This window comes from Notolabrus celidotus, chromosome 8, assembly GCF_009762535.1.
Source record: "Notolabrus celidotus isolate fNotCel1 chromosome 8, fNotCel1.pri, whole genome shotgun sequence".
In the NCBI taxonomy this organism is placed as follows: Eukaryota; Metazoa; Chordata; class Actinopteri; order Labriformes; family Labridae; genus Notolabrus; species Notolabrus celidotus.
Window position 1 is genome coordinate 27843755 of NC_048279.1, and position 22248 is coordinate 27866002.

At 39.6% G+C, this 22248-nt stretch overlaps 1 protein-coding gene and 1 long non-coding RNA gene across 12 annotated transcripts in view; one reads left to right on the forward strand and one right to left on the reverse strand.

Moving 5' to 3' along the window:
• The window catches only part of LOC117817848, a 71601-nt gene that overhangs the window by 28852 nt on the left and 20501 nt on the right, over positions 1-22248 (forward strand). For 6 of the 7 annotated variants that reach the window (XR_004632234.1, XR_004632231.1, XR_004632233.1 and 3 more), the window contains one exon: positions 19429-19533. The exons of the other annotated variant lie outside the window; for it this stretch is intronic. This is a non-coding gene — a long non-coding RNA (uncharacterized LOC117817848). The remainder of the gene's footprint in view (positions 1-19428; positions 19534-22248) is intronic. 7 annotated transcript variants of the gene reach the window in all.
• Positions 18981-22248, reverse strand: part of LOC117817840 (C-terminal-binding protein 1) — a 39290-nt gene continuing 36022 nt past the window's right edge. For 3 of the 5 annotated variants that reach the window (XM_034690611.1, XM_034690609.1, XM_034690610.1), the window contains 2 exons: positions 21839-21955; positions 18981-21667 (listed from right to left, as the gene is read on the reverse strand). In XM_034690611.1, coding sequence (XP_034546502.1) covers positions 21472-21667; positions 21839-21955 — 313 coding nt within the window. In that variant the 3' untranslated portion in view covers positions 18981-21471. The remainder of the gene's footprint in view (positions 21668-21838; positions 21956-22248) is intronic. The other 2 variants (XM_034690612.1, XM_034690613.1) reach the window with 1 other exon arrangement.

The following is a 22248-nucleotide window of genomic DNA, read 5'->3' on the forward strand; positions in this document are numbered from 1 at the left end:
TTTTCTCTCTGACCACGCCCCCTCAGGAAGTGGATGTGCCTCGGCTGTCCAGCACGTTGATCTAATGTTTACATGTTGGCTGAATAAACACGGCTTCTCATAGATCGCGTTACTTTAACCCTCTGAATCTGATCCAGAATCTGATCCTGACGGAGAGGCGCCTGCAGCAGGACCTTTCTGAAGGATTGGTCACAGATTTAGTGTTTCTTGCTGTTTTATTTATCAGTATGTCGACGTGTGTCTTGGTACACAGCTACAGCTACAGCTATGAACATGTAGCTATGTGGCTATGCTAACGAGCGCTAGCACTTATCCATGACAAATAAAAATCCTCCACTAGATCTTCAAATCTGCAGACGTGGGGAGCAAAACCGACCTCTGCCAGAAAGGCAGCGGGACCTTTTCTGAAGGATTGGTCACAGATTCTGTGTTTCATGTTGTTTTATTTGTCAGTATGTAGACGTGTGTCTTGCTACACAGCTACAGCTACGACTTGTAGCTATGTAGCTATGCTAACTAGCGCTAGCACTTATCCATGATAAATCAAAATCATACACTAGATCTTCAAATCTGCAGACGTGGGGAGTAAAACCGACCTTTGTGTTTATTAAGACAGCCTAAAACTAGCATGCCTCCCTCCTAAGCTCCTTGTTACCACACATTTGTGCAGGTAATGAAAAACGGAGGGGGGATTCAGTATTATTTTATACAGTCAGAGTGCTGAGTAATAATATGTTGGTGTTCAGGCAGTTGCAATATACCAGTATTGTCTAAAACTGCCTTTTTAAAAAACGGAAAAATTTAAATTTTGCACCAAAAAAAAGCACGTTAATACTGTAACTAATTGACTCATAGTAGCGGATGGTAGCAGTTCTTCTGGTAAAGGCTAGCTAGCCTGTACTGTGGTGTTTGTGGCTACTGCTGTTGTGCAAATCATGTTGGGAGGTGAAAATCTGTTATCATGACAGTTGGCATAAATTTAACCTATGAAACAAAGCATATCAGAAACAATAGGTTAAAAAACAATAACTTTTAAATATGAATTAATGTTTTGTTCATGTGTATCAGAGATGAGAATATTTCTCAAAGTTTGATGAAAACATTTGTCCGATTTTTCATATCAGTTTGTTCATGACAGTTTCACTAACTCACCCAATTAATATGGTTGTTGGGTTGCATAAACTTTTATCCTAAGTGAAGATTCTTGAATACAAACATAAAAAAATTATTCAGATGAATTAATATAATAAATTGAAACACCTTTATAACCACTGGTACACCATTTCTATACCAGAGTTGGAAGGGTTAATGATTTTCCAGACTTTCTATCGAACAGCATCAGACTTAAAGTCACCTGATTTACCATCTTTAAAACAGCAATCATTAATATGCATTTCTTTATAGTGTCTGTCAGTGAAATTAATGTACATCACAAATGTTATTACATAACACATCTCTAATATGTAAGTGCAGCATTACTTTGACAAGATGTTGGAAACAGGTCACTGCTCTGTATAGGACACACATGCAGATTAATGTTGGATCCCTCTATTTTTCCACTTATGCTACAGATGGATGGGAAGCTGTTACGCTGTCATCTTGTCATGCATCTGTATTGTAAAACCATCATAGGCTGCAGGTATTCGCAGGTCTTACTTTGTAATTGATAATATTTATCCAGCAGGAGGTTTGAGGATTGAAAGTCAACATCAATTACAAAACAGATCGTTCAATTTATCTGTCCACATTAATAAGCCTGGAGCCGGGGAATCTGTGGGTGACTGTATTATATAACTGTGGATGAATTACACATGACATGTGTTTTTGATTCCAAGAAGGAATATAAAACATTTGACTTCATGCACAACAGGTATAATGAAGACGAACCCCCACCCCCTTTGAAGTCCTCAATCCAATGATTAAAGCTTACAAGTTTGGTTTCTGCTCACTGAAGAAAAAAGGAAACATAAACTGTATTTCCGTATGCCGACAGCAGCTCATGATTTATTTTAGGTTGAAACATACAGTATATCAGTATGTCTAAGATTTGACATCATTTTTATGAATGTAGTAATTCATTTATTTAGTATTTTGACAAAAAAGAAAAACATGTTGGAAGCGTTTGTTAGATTTTCAACACAAAGAGAAACAAAAAACGTCATCAGAACAAGCTGCTGCAGAAAAAAGGGATAATATTTTGCATTTCTGGGATTTTGATGAGGAAATTGTGAGTGAAATTATTCAAACATAAAACAACACAGTAGCATTTGATTGACAAAATCTTTTAAAATTCTAAAATCAGTCAAATCTAGGTTATTAATGATAGATATCTTTAAGTTTAATTTATGCATGGTTTGTCTCCTAAACTCTGAAGCCCACTCTCTCAGAAAGTTAATATTTTGGGATAGCTTACACTACAGCTTATGTTCAAACATTTTAACCAGAGAAAGATGACAGAAATTAATTTTGTGTACTGTTAAGAACAAGACAGTTCAGATGTAGCTAGAGATGCAGTGTTAGCATTCTCCCTTGATCTTTCCCTACATTAGAATTTTTTTTAAACATTTACTTACAAGGCAGGCCAATAATATGTGCTCTGTACTTTTGTGATTGTTGGAAGAGAAACCAGTTGGACTGAGGTCTGTCAGGCTGTCAGGCTTTGATGCAGATGAGTTACTAATAGTTTGGAAATGAAGAAACAGAGGAGGATATTCAATTATCACGGAAGACAAAGTAGAAACCTCAAATCTCTGAAGACATATACTTTTCACCCCGCGAAAAAACTCCATGTTAAACTCTTGTTTTCCTTAAAAAAGGTGTAAATGTGTGAGATCAGTACACTTTTCTCTAAAAATGGATAACTTTATAAAAGGCCTAATATGGCTTTGGAGAAGTACAGATAACATCACTTGAAAAATGCTTAAACAAGCCAGTTTGCTTTAGTAAAACATTACCTCACCTCTCTGGCAATAATCCCCACTCTTACTTTCGGAGAAATAAGATTTTAAGATGCTACACTACACCTAATGACTTGTCAAGCTGGATAGATTTTGCAGCGTAGGAGAAAGAGAAAACCAATTCTTATTTTCCCGGTGATGCCAACAGATTAGCAACCAAAAAAAAAAAAAAAACTACAATCAGCTTTGAATGGTTTCCACAGACATAAAGGTCATAGCACTCCCTCAGCATGTTGAAGGGTGATGTCAGGGCTAAAGGGAGGATGAAAATGAAGCAAAAGCCAAAAGCAAAATTGTAAGATTTCCACACGACTGAGGTATTGCATAACAATACTTGGATGGTGACATATTGTCCTTAATCCCCTGGTGCCGATGAAACTCTGGACAGTTAGTCCTGCAAATCAGTCTGATTGACAAGCTGTTGAAGGAACTGCACACAAACACAGATGATACTGGAAGGAAGCACCATGCATGCAAAACAGTGGATATCGCCCAACCTCCATGCACTCAGTGACACGACTGTGCTTATGAATAAAGAACAGGATCAATAAAAATGCAAGAACACATTCAGGAACCTTCAGTGAAGATGTGGTTGGATATTAGACCAGATGTCTGCACAAAAAAAAACAATTTATGGACCTTCTGTTTCTGTTATTACGTTAAGGGTAAGTTGCACTGCACAAAAAGTACAAGAACATTCAGACACTCTCAAGAAGTCTCATAAAGAAAGACATTTCTTTAAGAAAAGACACAGGAGACTTTAATACAAACAACGCCTACTTAAACCCTCCAAAAGTATACTGACACACCTTATTAGCTTTCATCAGGTCAGCCAGGAAATTCACCTCATGCTTCTGGTGTCCCTCTCTGTTCAGGGATTATCTGTCTCTCTCTGAAGAACTGCTAATGCTGAACTATTGCCCAGGGATCCTTTGATTGTTTAGAACACTGCCATACACATAATGTCCAAAAACTAGCAGGAGCACCTGCAGTTTCCATGAAACTGACTGCCCAGGTGAATCCAGGTGAGACCAATAATCCCTCACTCAAATCACCCAATAAATCGCCCAGTGCCGTCAAGGATTTGGACCAGTTGAAGGAGGACATTTAAGTCTTAGAACACTTCATCCTGGTAGATGGATGTTGTCAAAAGGTGTGCAATTCCCTGTCAAAGTCACCAAAAGTGCTAGGTCAGGGGTTCACATGGAGACATTCAGTTGAAGCTCAGGAAGTATAGCTGGTCAATGAAAGGCACTTTAGTGAGGTAGTATTCCAACATACAAAACTGAAATTTCAATACCTTAAAATGCCAAATAACTTACACCCGTGGAATATTTGTATGTTTACATTGTCACCATGACTGTGCAAAGATGTTAGTGTTAACTTTTTCTAAGTTCAAACTTGAAGAGCTTGTAATAGGCCAAGATCAACAGAGTTTGGTTTTATCTGGTGGACAGCCTGGGAGGCAGACCATGAGCCCTCATGCAGACTGTCATGGGGTAGGCCAAAGGTTGAAATAGAATCTTTATGTAGACAGACAGGCGGTCAAATGAATCGGAAGGACTCTGAAGTACAGACAGATAGATGACCCGGTAGTAGGTAGGTGGAACAGCTTTGAAGTGCAACTTGAGGACAGAAATGTAGGATTGACCGCTCTAGGGACCAGAGATGGAGGCGGGATTGCTCTTGAGGATGTTTGGACAGGCGTAACTGGTCTGGGGGTCAATGTGGCCACTGACAATACCCCTGCAATTCATGGCATGGTAAACCATTGATGAGCTAAACAGGGGACTGGTGTGCTTAGGGCTATGAGTAAGTCTAGTGCCAGAAGTGTCGAGCAAGAGAGTGGAGGCATGACTAGACATCACTATAAGATGGCAACAAGTCTGCAGGACTAAAGTAAGCAACAGTACTAGCATTGCTGGAGCACCATGGCCTGGGGGTGGAGTGTAGGGCTGGAATTTGACAATCAAAAGGCAAGACTTATTGACTGTAGTGCATGCTGGATGATTGCAGACTGGAAAGCTGACAGGAGGCTTGGGGTTAGCAGACAGAACTGAGTCTTAGATGCAAGGTTGTTGGAAGCTAACTGACTGAGGAGCGGGCTGAGATGTAGATAAAAAGTTATTGGGGTGGATATTTGCAGGCTCAAGGAGGTTGCAAGCATGTTTGGTTCTAACTGGCCGGAGGCTGATGGGCCAGATGTTTGCATTGCCAGACTCAAGAAAGGAGGCCAGGGTGGGGAAAATACCTCACCTGTGTGCATGCTTAGCAGATTTCCAGGAGAGTCAGGGGGTGATTGCCTGCACTCACTTACAAAGACATAATGGGAGACAGACAGCAGCAAAGGCAATCAAGGAAACCTTGGGGCATGGACTTCAGCCATGACAGTATTACTCAGCCTTTATAAGACAAACAGTTACTCACATTAATATAACTAAAACCCAATGATATAACATACACTCTTTTGACACATGTCAATTATTATCTTTGATTTTGTATTGATAAAGATTTATATGAGTAGGAGTGTAATTAACAGTCCAGTAAGATCCAGAGTGTGCTTAGGTGTTAATGATTCAGCAACAGTTGTCACACATGACGATCTAGGAAAAAGTTTCCCCTCTTAGTCTTCACTCGAGACTGCTCCTGTCAATATAGGTACATTTACCTTCTCATTTCAGTGGGCACTGTTTTCCAGAGTTGTTTCTGACCAATTACTTTTGTGACTTTTTTATGAATCATGATGGTATTTTGTGCCAAAAAGCAAAAAGGCTTGATTCATTGTGACATTTGAGAAAAGTGTAACGGAAAGTGGAGGAAAAAGTTGTGAGTTGAATACTGTACAGTCTTTATTTACCCTGAAAGGTAAACTGCATTTTTCCCCTTTGGACTGTTTCCTTTCCCAAATAAAATACTTGATGCAGGACTTTCCTGCTTAGCGCTATATTTTGGACCCACTTGGGCTAATAAACTAAATACTGTATATTTAATGTTCTTTCCCTCAATTTTTGTATTCTTCTGAATGATTCAAAGTATTTTTTAACTCCTTCATCCCATGATGTGATTACCGACATTTACTCTCTGTACAAACTGTTAAATTGAATTCATGATACTCTTGGCAAAGTTAGGATCATGATTATAACAAAGGTCAAAGTTACCTCAACCTTCAGAGTCTTGGAATCTGCTCTCTTCCTCCTGTAATTGTGAAGATTACAGTAAGATAAGAGTTAGTATTTTTTCAATAAGATTACAGTAACACCTTAATCCGTTTCTTCCTTTCCTTGGTTTCCTGTGACGTCTTTGAACAGTAATAGGGACCACACTTTGTTTTCATAGGTGTGAGCAGTAACTAAATGATACTCTTAAGTGAATGGCCTTGCCAGCTGTTGTTTCTCAGGTTTCTTTTTTAATGAAATAATGATGACGGATGTGAGAACTGTGAACCATAAATCTGACTGCTGAGGGGGGTTATTGAGAGGAAGACTCCTCTGTTTCTTCACCTGGCTTTGTCTTCCTTAAAGGTGGGGAGGTTAATGAATGCAGAAATAAAAGCCACTGTAGCACTTAATATAGAAATTATCTTTAAACTGCAGCTGTTTGCACACAGTAAGGTGTTAATGCACTTTCTTCGTGTTTACTCTGATACACATTTTGCTTGAGGATGTGGTCCTAATTTCATATATCTTACTGTCAGTATTTAGCAGGGCTCTCTGAAAGATATCCAGGGGTTATGTTATAGTGTCTGTGTGTGGGTTTGTGTCTAGCAGCTTTTACAAACACTCATTTGAAGCTTCCCCTTGGGGAGTTCATTATCTGTGTAATATGAGGCCAAATTAATCACTCCTGTCTCTCCCTGCCTAAGAACCTAATTATCTGCACATGACTACATCCTACAAATAACCTTCACAAGCATAACTGTGCTCCTCACTGTTCAACATAAACTGGGCTGTTTTTGATATTACAGCCTTAATGTCAGAAAAAACTTGAGCTGAAAAAGCCTCACGACTTACATCCACAATCTGTCCAATTTAATGTATGTGCTTTTTAGAAACTGGTGTTCGAAATGATTGCAACTACACCTGCACAAGTGCAATAAATAAAGATAAATTAAAGAGTGTGTAATAAAGGTGTGACAAGATCTTGTGCTACAATATCATGCGATACTGAATCATGACAATATTTCTTGTCGAGGTGATAAGCTGTCTCATGAGATGAGTGCATAACACAGGGTGTTACTGCATATTAAACTATGAGGTGGTCGCCTCAGTTTAATTTCCACACCGCCCCGGCCCTTGTCAGAGACTGACGGTGTTTTTAACAGAGAGCAGAGTTTTCCGGAGACAGCACTTGGTGAATTTGTAATTTCTAACTGCACGTATGGCATCACACAGATGTGGTGATGGCGCTGTGTCAAAGTCAGTCAAGTGAAGCGGAAAAAGACGCTGCCCAAAACTACCAAAGAAGACGAAAAGTAAAGAGCTTTTTGGACAGTGTCTTTTTTTAATAATTGGTGAGGGTGTCAGACACAAGTATCTACTAACAGTTGTGGCTGAAAACTCAAATGTAATTCGCTGAATCTCAAATGCACATTCAACTTGCAGAGGGATTCTGTTAACAGAGACTCCAGAATAAAGTTTATTTTATACACTGATAGACCTCATACTTATACAGAGCAACACCAGACTCCATAATCAAATTACCTGTTTTCATTTCACACCTGCACTTGTGTCCATAATCACTTTGCCTTTGCTCTCCCTTCCTTTTAAACTCTTGGAGTGTAATGCTGAATGTTTATTATAATAATCAAATGAATATTTAGCATCCTCTTGACGTGGTAACAACATCCTAGTGTGTTATTAAAAAACATGCCTAAGTATTGTAGAAGAAAACATAGATACATTGATAAAGCCCAGACTTTAAAAGATTAATTCCAAAGTTTAATTCTTCGTCTTTTTAATTGGAAAATGTCAGCATTTTGCTGGAGCATAACCAACTCAGAGAAAATGAAACCACATCCAGAGCAAACATAAATATACAAGGTGTTGCTTCATTATTATGTCAGTGGATATTACAGCATCTCACTATTAGAAAAGATCTTTCCATTGGAGGGTCGTAAAAAGTGCAAGACTAATCCAGATAGAAAGTTGGACAACGATGCCTTTTGCGTAACACACTCATCTGTTTTGTACAAGAATAAGTGTACATCTGTTCAGCAGAGCAGCCTTGCAGTTAGAAACCCCAGCACTACTCAAAGTGTGTTGGTTTCACTGCTGGTACTTTTTACCGGATTATTGCATTAATATTAAATTTAACTCCTTCCCTTTCTCTGATCAAAAACAAACCAGAAGAACTTCAGCTTAATGTAGGAGTTGTAAGGTAATCTGCTTAATGATAAAACAGTTGTAGCACTAGATTTAGTTTCCGTTAGGATTAAAAAACACATATGATGTTGCCATTATTGTAATCATTGGCTGGATCAGCCCTGTCACGATTATTTGGGATCTGTGTTTCTGACATTCAACAGAAACAGACACAAACCAGTAGGTACAAAAACAGGCTTCAGTACAGTGAGCTTGAGAGCTCAGAGCATCACAACTTCAAGATTTTAGATTAAAATGGAATGAACATAAGCAAATCAAACAAACATACTTAACAACTTGACAACATAGTTTATTTATTTATGTATGTATTTATTTATTTATTAGTTTATTTGACAGGGGCAATGGAAAACAAAAACTGTCAAGCCAGTTGAGTATAAGCCCATTTTCATCTGTGGTCCCTGGGCAGGAAGATGTAAAATAATGTACAATATAAATGATGAAAACATACTAGCATTTAAAACAATACATAGGCTACTCAACAACAGTCATCACTAATAACAACACATTTAAAATTACATTTCATTGTCTCTAGTTTGATGCATTCAGAGGATTAATTCAGTGATCACATGATAGTTTTTCCTTGAGCCATAATTTCAGTTTCATTACAGTCTCTAATGTGGGTAGGAATTGAGTTCCACTTTCCTGCTGCTCTGACTGAAAATGAAGACTGTCCAAATGCAGTTTTCCTAAGTTTAGCTGACCAATCTCCTCTTGCTGATGCCCTGGTCTCACAGATTGTTTAAGTGGTGGTGGGGCCTGATCATGAATTAGTTTATACATCAGACACATATCTGCATAACAAAGAAAACTGTCAAAGGTCATTAAGTTATATTTCTTAATGATGTTACAGTGGTGGTAGTTCCTTGTTTTTTTTATCCAGAGTCCCTAGTTAGAGTATGAAGAAAAGCAGCTGCAAAATTAAGACAAAAATGACAAAATAAAAACAAACACTGCAGGTATCACAGATTACACTAAAATGTGATATCTTTTAAAGTCTGGGAAACACTTTTGTCCCATCAAATATACACTGTGCAACTCATTTTCAATCAATCAATCAATCAATCTTTATTTGTATAGCGCCAAATCACAACAAACGTTATCTCAAGACGCTTTTACAAACATAGGAGGTCTAGACCACTCTATGTCAAATTATGAACAGAGACCCAACACCAAGACAGGGTAAGACTCAGTCTGACCCCACCTTAATCCATCATGAGCATTGCACATTGCAGTATTTAGCTAGTTACAGTGGTGAGGAAAAACTTCCTTTTAACAGGCAGAAACCTCAGGCAGAACCAGACTCATGTTAGACAGCCATCATGCCTCGACTGAGTTGGGTCTGGAAAGACAGATAGAGGGGAGTAAGAGAGAGAGGTGATAGTGATGAGACGAGTCGTAGAAGCTGTTGCTGCTGGAGTCCAGCACGTTCGTATCAGCTGGAGTCCAGATCGTCCACAGCAGGAGGACGTCTACGGCAGCTCAGAGGAATCTACGAGACAATGGAGCTCAGGGACTCCAGAAAGGTCTATGGTTAGTAACTTTAATGGGACAGGCAGAGTTAAAGTAAGTGATGAAGGGGTTGGGGGGAAGAAGGTGAGCTAGGATCCCAGTGTGTCAGTGTGCCAGTTCCCCCGGCAGTCTAGGCCTATAGCAGCATGACAAAAGCTGGTCCAAGCCTGATCCAGCTTAACTATAAGCTTTATCAAAAAGGAAATTTTTAAGTCTACTCTTAAAAGTGGAGAGGGTGTCTGCCTCCCGGACCCTGACTGGTAGATGATTCCAAAGGAGAGGGGCCTGATAACTGAAGGTTCTACCTCCCACACTACTTTTAGAGATTTTAGGTACAACTAGCAAGCCTGCATGTTGGGAGCGTAGAGTTCTAGAGGGGTAATAGGGCACTATGAGCTCTTTAAGATACGAGGGTGCCTGATTTTTAAGGGCTTTGTAGGTTAAAAGAAGGATTTTAAATTCTATTCTACATTTTATTGGGAGCCAGTGTAGAGAAGCTAACACTGGAGAGATGTGCTCCCTCTTCCTAGTTTTAGTCAATACTCGAGCTGCAGCGTTTTTGAACTAGCTGAAGAATCTTTAGAGACTTATTGGGGCAGCCTGATAAGAGGGAGTTACAGTAATCTAACCTGGAGGTAACAAATGCATGGACTAGTTTTTCTGCGTCGCTCTGAGATAGGAAGTGTCTAATTTTAGAAATATTGCGCAAGTGAAAATAGGCTGACCTTGAGATTTGCTGAATTTGGGAATTGAAGGATAAATCTTGATCAAATAGGACTCCTAGATTCCTAGCAGAGGTGCTGGATGCCAGACTAATGCCGTCTAAGGTACTTATATTGTTAGAAAAAGTCTCTCTGAGGTGTTTGGGGCCGATAACAATCATTTCAGTTTTTCCTGAGTTTAGCAGTAAGAAATTTCTGGTCATCCAGGTCTTTTCTTCACCAAGTAGCTGACATCGATTACTCAGTCATAAAAAAGACACAAAAAACGTGTACGACGTGGAATGCTTCATACCTGTGAGGCAACCCACACTTTTTCATCAGGTTAAGGTTCAGGTTATGTTGCTACAGAATACTATTTCTAGCTTCAAGAGCAGTCCTTTAGGGATTTGTTGCTCAGTGTTGATTAATTGTTGCAGCCCAGGCGCAGGAGTTTCACTCATATAAAACTATTGATAAGAGTCAGAGATATTACTATCCCTCTGTACAAACCAAACACTCAGAAATCAGAGCTGACATACATTTATAATAAAGAGTTGTTGGAAAGTTTGGAACACAGCGTGTGACTAGTCAGCACACTCAACACAAGGCACCTGGATATGACCATAGGAGACTAACAGTTTTGAAAATGGATTGACAATCATAGAAGGGCATTGAGTGTTGGATTTATAGTAGTGGACTTGATTCGCCATAAGCACACTCTAGTTTGTACCTGGATTGTGTAGCTCATAAAAGAGACTACAACAACCCAGCCGTGTTAGAACTGCACAGCTGGTGATGTACTTGTCATCACACATGGGGGTTTAGTGGAGTGATTGGTTGCATTTGTGGAAAAGTTGTGGCAATTTGTTGAATTTGCTTGTGATTTGCAACTTCTTAGGGAAACTGATAGAGGAAGAATTTGCCCAAATATGGAGTGTGAGGGTTTGTGGTAAGCTTTGTATTTTTGAATCCAAATGTGCCGAATGATTTACAGAAATAATTGCCACTGTGGAAGAAATTTTGACCTTGAATAGATCATTTTGGAATGAATGGATGATACCTGAGAAAATGTATGTTTGGTTGCTTTATATATATTTTTATTTAATTGAGGAAGTTGAGCTCAAATATTTTTCAAGAACTACTAGCGAGCCTTAAGTTTCAAAATGTTGAGAGCCCCTGTCTTAAGATCGCTACTTTGCTAATGTGGCTTAGGAGGTCCCATTGCAGTCAAGTCTCAGGATATAATTCTGGATCTCTACAATTACCAACTTGCTACCATTTATCTTGGCTGTATGCCTCTCTGTCTGTTTTGTATATCTCTGTGTGTATAATACGCAATATCATCTGCGTTGGCCTTGACATTCAAAGTCATGTGAAGGAGTCGTCTCTCAAAAATCTTCCTGGATCAAAGTTTGGAAAACCGGCTGTTATTAATCTATGACAGAGTGAAGCCCTGCCATGTGATCTAAATTTATTCTCCACTTATTCCTAGAAGATGACGACTCTTGATTTGTACATTTTTGAACACAACACCAGGCACTTCTGCAGATGGTTCAGTTTTTCTTGGAAATATTTGCGTAGGAATCAAGGAGAACAAGTTTGTAGTGGTTTTACTTCGAAATGACAAAGTTCATGAAAATAGGCAGTTGTTTCAAGTCCCGGGTAAGGCTGAAAGTATGTAAAATTAGGATAATTTATGTGTAAATAAACTCAAGATTTCTCTCAAGAATGAAAGAGTTTTAGACTTTTAGTCTTGTATCTTCTACTCTTGTCACATCTTTGTCTCAATGTTTGATTTGAGAGACCTAGCACATACTTTGGTATCTTCCAAAAATTGAACATGATTGTGTTTCTCTCTAACTTTTTCATTCTTTACATTGTTTCATCCCTCTTTTTTTCGTTCAACAAGTTATATTTTCGGGCGTTTTTTTGCCTTATTGATAGGACAGCTGTAGATCAACAGGGAATGTGGGGAGTAGAGTAGGGGGAGACATGCAGCAAATGGTCGCGGCCAGGAATCGAGCCAGCGACCTTTGTGACGAGGACTATGGCCTCTGACCGTTAGGCCAGTGTTTTTCAACCTTTTTTGAGCCAAGGCACGTCTCATACATTAACAAAATCCTGAGTCACACCACCAACCAAAAGTTTTACAAAATGACACATTTAGTCTCTCAATAAATCTATTTATCTGAGAGAGGGACTTTGGCTACTTCTTTAACTGTGTCAGGGCGAAGCATCTTATTTACAATAGCCTTTGCAGGTAGTATTAATGTCTCTGCCACAGTGTGTGGCTTTTTGGATTTGGCTACAAGTTCAGCTACTAAGTAGCTAGCTTTGAGGGCTCTTGCAGTCACTGTTGTAATTTTTTTCTCATAAAAGTTGCCTTTTCAACCACCCATATTACACTCTTCATCCGGGTTAGAATATTGTCCAGGGCCCTGTTTGGAGTTTTCATTTTTCCTTTTTGAATATTTATCCATCGCTGTTGTACGCCTAAGTCTTGTCACATACACCTCACGCAAGCATCATTAATTCTATTGTCTTAAATTAACAAGGTCATAAGTGTGCTTTAATGCCACCCAGTGGATGGGTAGGTCAGGTCATTACATGGACGAGTATTTAATTACTCCGCCAGTCACTACAGTACACTGCAGGCACAGAAACACTACATGGCAAATTATTTGCAGTATCAATCTTTATTTGTATCGCGCCAAATCACAACAAACGTTATCTCAAGACGCTTTTACAAACATAGGAGGTCTAGACCACACTATGTCAAATTATGAACAGAGACCCAACTTCAAGACAGGGTAAGACTCAGTCTGACCCCACCTTAATCCATCATGAGCATTGCACATCGCAGTATTTAGCTAGTTACAGTGGTGAGGAAAAACTTCCTTTTAACAGGCAGAAACCTCAGGCAGAACCAGACTCATGTTAGACAGCCATCATGCCTCGACTGAGTTGGGTCTGGAAAGACAGATAGAGGGGAGTAAGAGAGAGAGGTGATAGTGATGAGACGAGTCGTAGAAGCTGTTGCCGCTGGAGTCCAGCACGTCCGTATCAGCTGGAGTCCAGATCGTCCGCAGCAGGAGGACGTCTACATATATGAATAATGTTTTTTTACGTGAATTTGGAAAATGTCCCTAAGCACACCTGACGATCTGTCACGACACACTAGTGTGCCACGGCACAGTGGTTGAAAATCACTGCGTTAGGCCACCAGCGCCCTCCTCTTTTTCATGTTAACAATTGAAGAACCACAAATGTTTAGGAGGTGGAATTTACAGAAAGCGTGTGCTGATAACAATTTAGACATATTTAATAGCAGGTCTTTTATCCTTCCTTTTATGATGGCAGTTTTGATAAGCTTCCATCAATCCATCCATCCATTATCTTGACTGCTTATCCTGTTCCGGGTCGCTGGAGGCTGGAGCCTATTCCAGCTGACGTTGCATAGAAGGCAGGGTACACCCTGGACAGGTAGCCAACCTATCACAGGGCCTGAGCAGCTTCAAACCCTTTTAATTTAAATCTGTTGTCATACATAAAGAATTTAGGAAAATTTTAAATGTCTGACTACCCAAATGGGCAAAATATCAAAAAAAGCACGAGAAAAGAGATTTGTAATACGAAGGAAAACTGTATTGGGGGAAAAAAGCGACATTTATCACCAGGACTTCACGTGTACGTCCCTGCTTGTGGTCTTATATCTACCTATGTGTGTTACCTATATGTGTTTTCCTCCATCCGTGTGTTTATGGGAGCCAAATGGAACCTGTCAAGTGTCAGCCCCTCCTACCTCTGACACATGTGGCTTACAGGAAAAAACACAGAAAACTCCAGAAACCTGGCTGTAGAAACTGGGTCAACACCTTCACACTCTTGGTTGGCAAACACACAAAATACACACACAATATGCACACATACACACGCTCACACACACAACATAGCACGTTGAGGGAAAATTTGAAAACGTGACCAGCAGCAAACCTGGCTGAAAAATGTAAACAGACCTGTTGAATAGAGCAGTTTTTTTTCAAAATGTGACCTTATTTCAGAAAAGAAGGCTCTTTATCTAAATTATCCTCCATCTTTTTCTCATTTTCTTTTCCCTCATCTATCTTCCCTCCATTGTTTCTGTCTGCGTTGTTAGCTGTTTTTGTTATATTCTTCCTCATATTCATTTCTTTGTGGTTTCTCCTGCAGCGTGGGCTCTATCCAGCAGTGTATTTACTTTTCATGAAAACTATTGCACAGCGTCTTTCAGCATGAGTCTAACAAAAACCCATTAAGCCAGAGATAATAATATAATTTACTTTTACAGTCTCTATTTTGGACTTAGAGCCGGCCTTTTTGACTGGTTTAAACCCCAAATATTGGATAAGACATTCAGAGGCATAGAAACCCTGCGTGTTTGGCAGTATGGTGGACAGCTGTAGTCAAAGGGTTTAAATCTGTCTTGCACATGGATAATCTCTAGCAGGAGCTCTCTGTCATATCCCCATATCATCATCTTGGTAACAGTTGCTGCAGAAACTCAACAGTACAAAAAAAAAAAGCTTATTTTTTTAAGCTAACTTCCATATGCTGTTGACACTTTACAATCCATTTTAATGATGTAGCTTGGCTGTAAGATCACAACACATTTTCTGCATGTGTGGCACACTGGCGGCCAGTTACTGTAAAAATTGATAAATTGAGACAATATATAGCTGACACTTTGGGAGTGTTTGGCATTAATGCCTGCCACTGTCAATATAATGGTGACCAATGGGGCAGCCAATGGAGTTGGCACCTTTCAGGCCGCAGCCAGCATTTACAAGCACGTGTCTGGTGTTTATTACCACCAGACATTTTTCTTGGCACGGTGGAAAAGCCCTATGAAACAGTATGTGGACCCACTGGATACTGAAACCCACCATTGAGACAAATGTTAATGGAAATCCTGCATTTAGAGAGGAACTCATCTCAACAGGGCGTCTCACCTTCTCAGTGCAGGGGCAACCACTGTGTTCAACCACATTTCTGTGGATAATAATCCTTTGTTATGTCGTATTTGGACTGTGCCTAGTGGAGGAGAGACGGTAGCAGAATGTGAAGCAGAGGAGAGGAAATGTCAGGAGTTGAAACCACAGAGAGGTGTGAGGAGATGTGAGGCAGTTGCAAAGAGGAAGTGAGAAAACCCACCCGTTTCCTCCATGTCCATCAGCAACCGATTCATCAAGGCTTGGACCAACGTGGTGCGAACACACACTCATGTCTTTGTCACTTTGTAGAGCAACAAATTAACATGTCAAAAGTGAACTGAGTGTGTGGTCTGAGAGCTGAAGCTGGCTTTTCTTAGCATAGTTTTGTATAAAACCCACTGAATGGGTTGCAGCTGTATTGAGCAGATTTTGGATTCTGAACTAAATTAAAGGGAGGCTTTCTGGTGAATTATAACTGTGATTTAAATCTATTTATCCACTTAGACAGGAATCAAGACAATTGCATTTCTGTGAAAGATACATGTATTATAAAGAAACCTGCAGATACTAAGCTATCTTGTTTTCTCGATTGTATAAAACTTTTATTGACAAATGGGTAAGAATGAGTTACGGTTAAGAAAAGAAAAAATACGCCTTACCATCAGCCAATTTCTTCTCAATCTGTTCACCTTGTTTGGAAAAGGCCTCTCCTATACTCTTTCCATTTATGAGAGCTGTTGACTTAATGATGTTCCTATTAGGGAGGGAAAAAAATCCTCAATTTACCTCTCGAACCCTGTAAAACAAGATTCTGCTATAACATGGATTAATGTTACATAAGTCCCTTACCCAAAGGCAGCTGTATTGTATTTCCTGAAGAAGTGGAGAGTGTTAGTCATTCACCTGTGCTTCCCCCAAACTTTCCTCTTCCTCCAGCTAGCCAGCATCTCTTAAGTCTCCCAGATAAGTCTGTATTCACAGAGGAGGATGTGACTGCTTAAAACATTTTCAGCGTTTTTTTTCACGTCTCTGACCTTTCAGTTGAAGTCTGATGGTGGTCGATGAGACTCATAAGAGCGCTCCAGCAGCCTCATTAAAATGTATCTTCCCTCTTGAACATTGCCCTGTGGAGGTCCCCATGCTCGCTGAATAAAATGTGCCCTCTGCCTGTTTCTTTTTTTTTTTTTTTTTTTTTACTACATCTGGATCCCATCCTGCTTCCTGAGGTTTAGATTGAACCATCAAGAGTTTCCAGCTGCTGTAGAGCCGGTTCCAGTGGCTGTAACTCTGAATGGCTGAACCAGAGAGGCAGAGGAAGGGACAAAGAGGAAAGATGGAGAGATTTGGGGTGATGAAGGGAGCAAAAGAGAGACTGATACAGAGAACAATGAAGAAATGTAGTTGAGGTTTTTCCATGTCTTGTGTCAGAAGTCAGCTGCAGTCAGTTTAAGATGAGGCAGTGGTTGGGATACAGTTACCAACAGATATTGTACCTTTATTACTCAAAAACAGACGAAAAGACTTGACCTTTGCACTCGTCATGAAATTTGACTGTGCTGGATAGATTTTTGAACGTGGGTACTTCACTAGAAGAAGCTCACATGCAATCACCAGAGCCATATCCAGACTTTTTACTGACACACCCACACACATTCATGAATAAAGAGCATTTATCGACCCTTTCTGCCATGACATATCATATCTACTTTAACAACAAACACCAAAGTATCATACAGATTTACATTTCGGTGTATAATTAGTTTAACTTGAAAATTTAGAAACACAGCCATAACTGATAGATACTCAATGTTTACTTCTTTTCAGACTCCAAAATATCAGGGTCCCAGTTTGCCATAGCTGTTAAATCGCGTGCCCTGTGTGTAGTGACTATAGTCCTCTTATAGTGCAGCCCGAGTTTGATTCCAACCCACAGCCCTTTGCTGCATGTCATTCCCCACTCCCTGTTTTCAGTTTCCTGCTCTGTCCACCGTCCTGTCTCCGTAAATACAGACATAAAAGGCCAAAAATAAAAACAATTTACTGTTCTAATAAAGGGAACTATGCCAAATTGAAATGCAAAGAAAGCTAGTAGCCGCCTGTTGCAATACATCCCATATAGTTAAACTAAAGTTCGGCCTCTGAGGCATGGAGCAAATCAAAGTTTAGGATGTTGGGGTGGTACTCAGGGAGGCTTATCAGATTTCAAGCAGGGCCAGTGTCACCCATGTCACCCCTGGACATGCCCCTGGCAATTTTTATGATTCATCAGATATCCAGATGTTCAGACAAGTATAATAAATGTTATTTTTTAAATGTTCAGTAAAACAGCTTTGGCATTTTGCATTACATCCAATTAATTATCAGGCCTTTAATCACCCAAGTGCTTGTAACATAACAGTCCCTTTTGGGCGGCTGTGGCTCAGTGGGTAGAGTTGGTCGTCTTACAATCGGAAGGTTGGCGGTTCGATCCCAGCTCCGGCAGTCACATGTTGAAGTGTCGTTGAGCAAGACACTGAACCCCAAATTGCTCCTGCTGTTGTTCAGCAGTGTGTGAATGTGTACAAATGAGAGATCAGCTAATACCTTACATTAGCAGCCTCTACCATCAGTGAGTGAATGGGAATGAATGGGTGAATGTGTCGAGTAGTATGTAAAAGCGCTTTGAGTGGTCAGACAGACTAGTAATCTGAGGTAACAAAAGTGATTATTCCTATTATATAATCTGTGATTGAAATACAGTCGTCATTGTGTTTGAGAAGTAAATCTATTATGTTGCCAACCTCTGTACTAATACGACACAGGTGCACCGTATATTTCTCGTGGAACACACAGAGACGAGTACAGATTTATTGCAGAAATGAAGTAAACTGGAAAACAGACGCAAGGAGCAGCCATTGCAGATTAATTTATACAGCTGGTCTGTAGACTTTCTCCACAGTGTTTCTGTTGTAGTCGAACTGGTGACATCTATTGGAATCAACTAGTAACTCTCTCCATTTCTGTCTGTACAAGATTTAGTAATCTTGAATATGCTCAGAAGATTGCTACATGATCTTTGGTTAAAATCAATTAAACCAATAAGTCAGTTATTCTGTTGATCCAACCAAATCACCGTTTGTTGATCAATTAACTGATTTCACTTTGCTTTTCACAGCTTGATATTTTTTAAGATACTTTGATGAGTGATGACAAAACTTTAAGAACTTCAGAACTCCTCAAAAACGTGTGAAAGTTTCGGATAAACTTTTTTGTTTTGTCCATGTGGCAGTAAGTATTTCTTCTACAATATCATCACTTTCATTGATCAAGTCTCTCACAGAAACCACTTAAGTATCTTTCCAACGTTAGGACTTTTTTAGTGATGCATTTTTGTATAACATCAGTATCTCTTAGCTTTGTTTAACGCAGCAGTATTATTAGATTTTAAACATCTTTAACATCTAGGATGAAGACAACACAAACTTCACCTTTCCACAGTTTATTTCCTTTTAAAATAATTCATACAAATGCATACAGTCACAAACATATCTTTGTCAGGTTGTCAGTTTTGACCAAAAATAATGATATTTACTGTAGAATATAGAATATGTATACTGTATATTGCTACGCCTACTACTTTACCATAAAGGGGACCAAGGTAGGCAACAGTGGACTGTGTGTTACTACCAGGGATGGAATTTCAAGGAGCACCTCGACTCTTTAAAAACTAGTCCGTTGTTTTAGCTTGTGGCACCCATCGGTTTGAATAAGGAATGCTTACAGTGTTTATCAGGAAGTATTAGCAAAGAGTTTCTCCACTCTGACAGGCATCTGGTGAGGAAAGTTTAAGAGTAAAATTCAACATATCCCAGGATTGCAGTCAGGATTTTTTGGGCTCTTGTCTGACAGTGATATTTGAATTTCATTTCAGTACATCATGTGCAAGAACACACCCTTCATATTTACCCTCACCAGTGGCTGGTGAAATTTCCATCCCTGATTGCTACTCTTACTACCTCACCATGAAGAAGACCAGGTAGGCAACAGTGAACTGTTTTTACTACTCAGCTGCTGGTAGAAGGGGGATCCAAAAAGCACCGCCACTTAGCTGGCATGCTAACAGCAACAACACGACAACTGAAATCAGTGATAAATATTCCAATTTAAAACAACTTTAGATCATTTATGACTGATCTAAGAGTATCAGTATCGTTGGAATGTAACCAGCAAAAGAATAAGCTACCTGCTCGGTTTGTTAGCATACATTTTTGGTGTATTTGTTTGCATTTGTAGTTTTTCCTGTGGTGTTACGTTTTTGTATTTTGATGGCAGTCTTTGTAATGATGCTTTGTGGAGAGAACTCTTCCTAACCCCTCCTCCCAGTGCTGTTTTTTAGACACAGATACAACCAAGTCACATTGACACAGGCAGGCAGAACACCATATGTACACATAGACACAGAGAAGGCCACAGAGAGTGGCTGAACAGTATACCCAGGAAGGACCCATCGTGAAATGTTAAGGGATACTAGACTTAAAAAAGATCACTACATCCTGACATGCTTTGTAAAACAATAGTTGGATCATAGGTTGTTTGTTCAAGTTTAAATTCACATAGGAACCAAAGATTTTTTCAGCAGAACCCACAAATGTGGTAAAACTGGTTTGTTAATGCAGTTTTTCACATGTCTTTTAGCGATATGACAGATCCATAGCAATAAGGGCAACTTCTAAACATCTTTTGCATATTTTTTTTTTTTAACTTTGTTTGCTGCCTTGCTTACTTAACCAGGACAGTCTGTATGTGGAAGTACTGGAACATCGGACATGAAGAAGACAAAGATCAATGACCTCTTGTGAGATAGTTTCTCAAACTGTAGGCTGCTACAAACTCAGTGCATCATCCACAACCTGCTTTCTCCTTCAAAGTGATTCACCCCAACACTCTATTTTGTAAGATCAAATAGTAACCAGGGGCCTTTCAAACCAAGCATACCATAATGCCTGCTCGCTACAGCCTTTTCTCCCATAACCCCTTCGATTTGGGTCAACCATTTACACAAGTCCCAAGAACAAAATCACATTCCCCTAAAACAGAACAAACAGAAACGAACATTAGATCATCTTTAACTCACGTTAAAGTTCTTCTTCTAATGAGACGGGACACAAAAAGGCAAGCAGGTAGAAAAAACAAAAGCACTAAGTGGCATAAAAACAGAAATTTTAAAAAATAATATACCAACCGCGGAAACTGAATTTCCTGAGATGGTGTGCAAAAAGCTGCCTCTTTTTTTTCAGGGGAAGGGGGGCTTGTTAATTAGGGGACACAAAAAAAGCAGATATTGTATTCTCAAACCAGTTTGGCTACAGAGAGAGATCACATGACCCTTGTTTTTTGTTAAGACTGGAATACAACTATCCATTTTTTTTGTGGTAAGTCTAAAAACTGTTCACAGACAGGTTACATTCATTTCATAACCTACTACGTTTGCTTGTACATCAAACTAAGGAAAAGGACACAGAAAAAGAGGGAAAGACATGAAACAGGCCCCTCTAACTTTAGACACACTACAGTCTAAAACAGCAGAATCTGATTCTGATTTTTTCTTTCAAATCAACAGAAAGTTAATTTATTTTCTGACTTCTGGCAGAGAAAACTGGACCATACTGTAGTTGTAATGAGAAGATAAATGTGTGCATCTGAACAGTCTTTCTCTGGACGACTGTCTTTGCTCTACTCTAGAGCAGCAGACAGACATCCACTCCACCTCATCCTCTTAATCATCATCATCATCATCCTCTTCCTCTTTGGAGTGTGAACTGGCTGTTGGGAACCATTGCCAGAGTTTTCAATCAATCGTTGTTGGGGACCTCAACCTGTCCATCTGACACTCTGTAAACCTGTCACTAGGGAACTTATCGCTATGATCCTCCAGTCACCAGACAACACGGGGCAATCACATGTGTGTGTGTGGCTACAGTTGGTCGTTTGGATGCTGCTCTCTGTCACCCTCTGGTGGCTTGACAGTATTATGTCCAGGGGACAGGGCATGAGGAGGATGTGTGATAGCAGGCGGGAGGGTGTGGATGATGGGCACAGCACTGGGTACGATGCCTTCAACTGGCGGAGGGAGGCCACCGGCCGGCAGGTTGACCACACCTGGAGGATACCTGAGTGGAGAGGGGAAAGAGAGAGATGCAAAACTGAGTCAGCAAAATCAACATTTACAGAAATGTCCTTCATTATCACTCTGCAAATGTTATCAAAACCAAATTATCAGAGGAAAAAAAAATCTTAAATGTATATTGAAGAATTATGACATGAAAATGTAGAATCTATACCCAGAGATCTGGAAATTCAGCATAGGAACTGTTCTGTAGTATGTTTGAAGTCCATTTGTAGCCCGAGTAGTATTGACCAATGGTGTATCAGCAGACTTTTGATGCATGAATAATTGTCTGTGTGGAGAGCAAAAGCAGGCAGAATGCACACATCCATGCCTTGAAAACTTCAAGACCCCCGTTTGGAGCAGGTTTGAATAAAAAAAAGATTGCAAGCCAATATCCTTACATATCCTTTCAGATTTGTATCAGTAAAGGAAACATTATAGAACAGTTTCAAAGGCTGGATAGCAAGTTTTCAATCGATAATACCAGTGAAGTTCCCCCTAAGTTACAATTACAGCCTGCATCACGTGTTTCTCTCAATTATATTTTTAAGTAACCTGTAAAGTTGGCAAGAAAGACTGGGT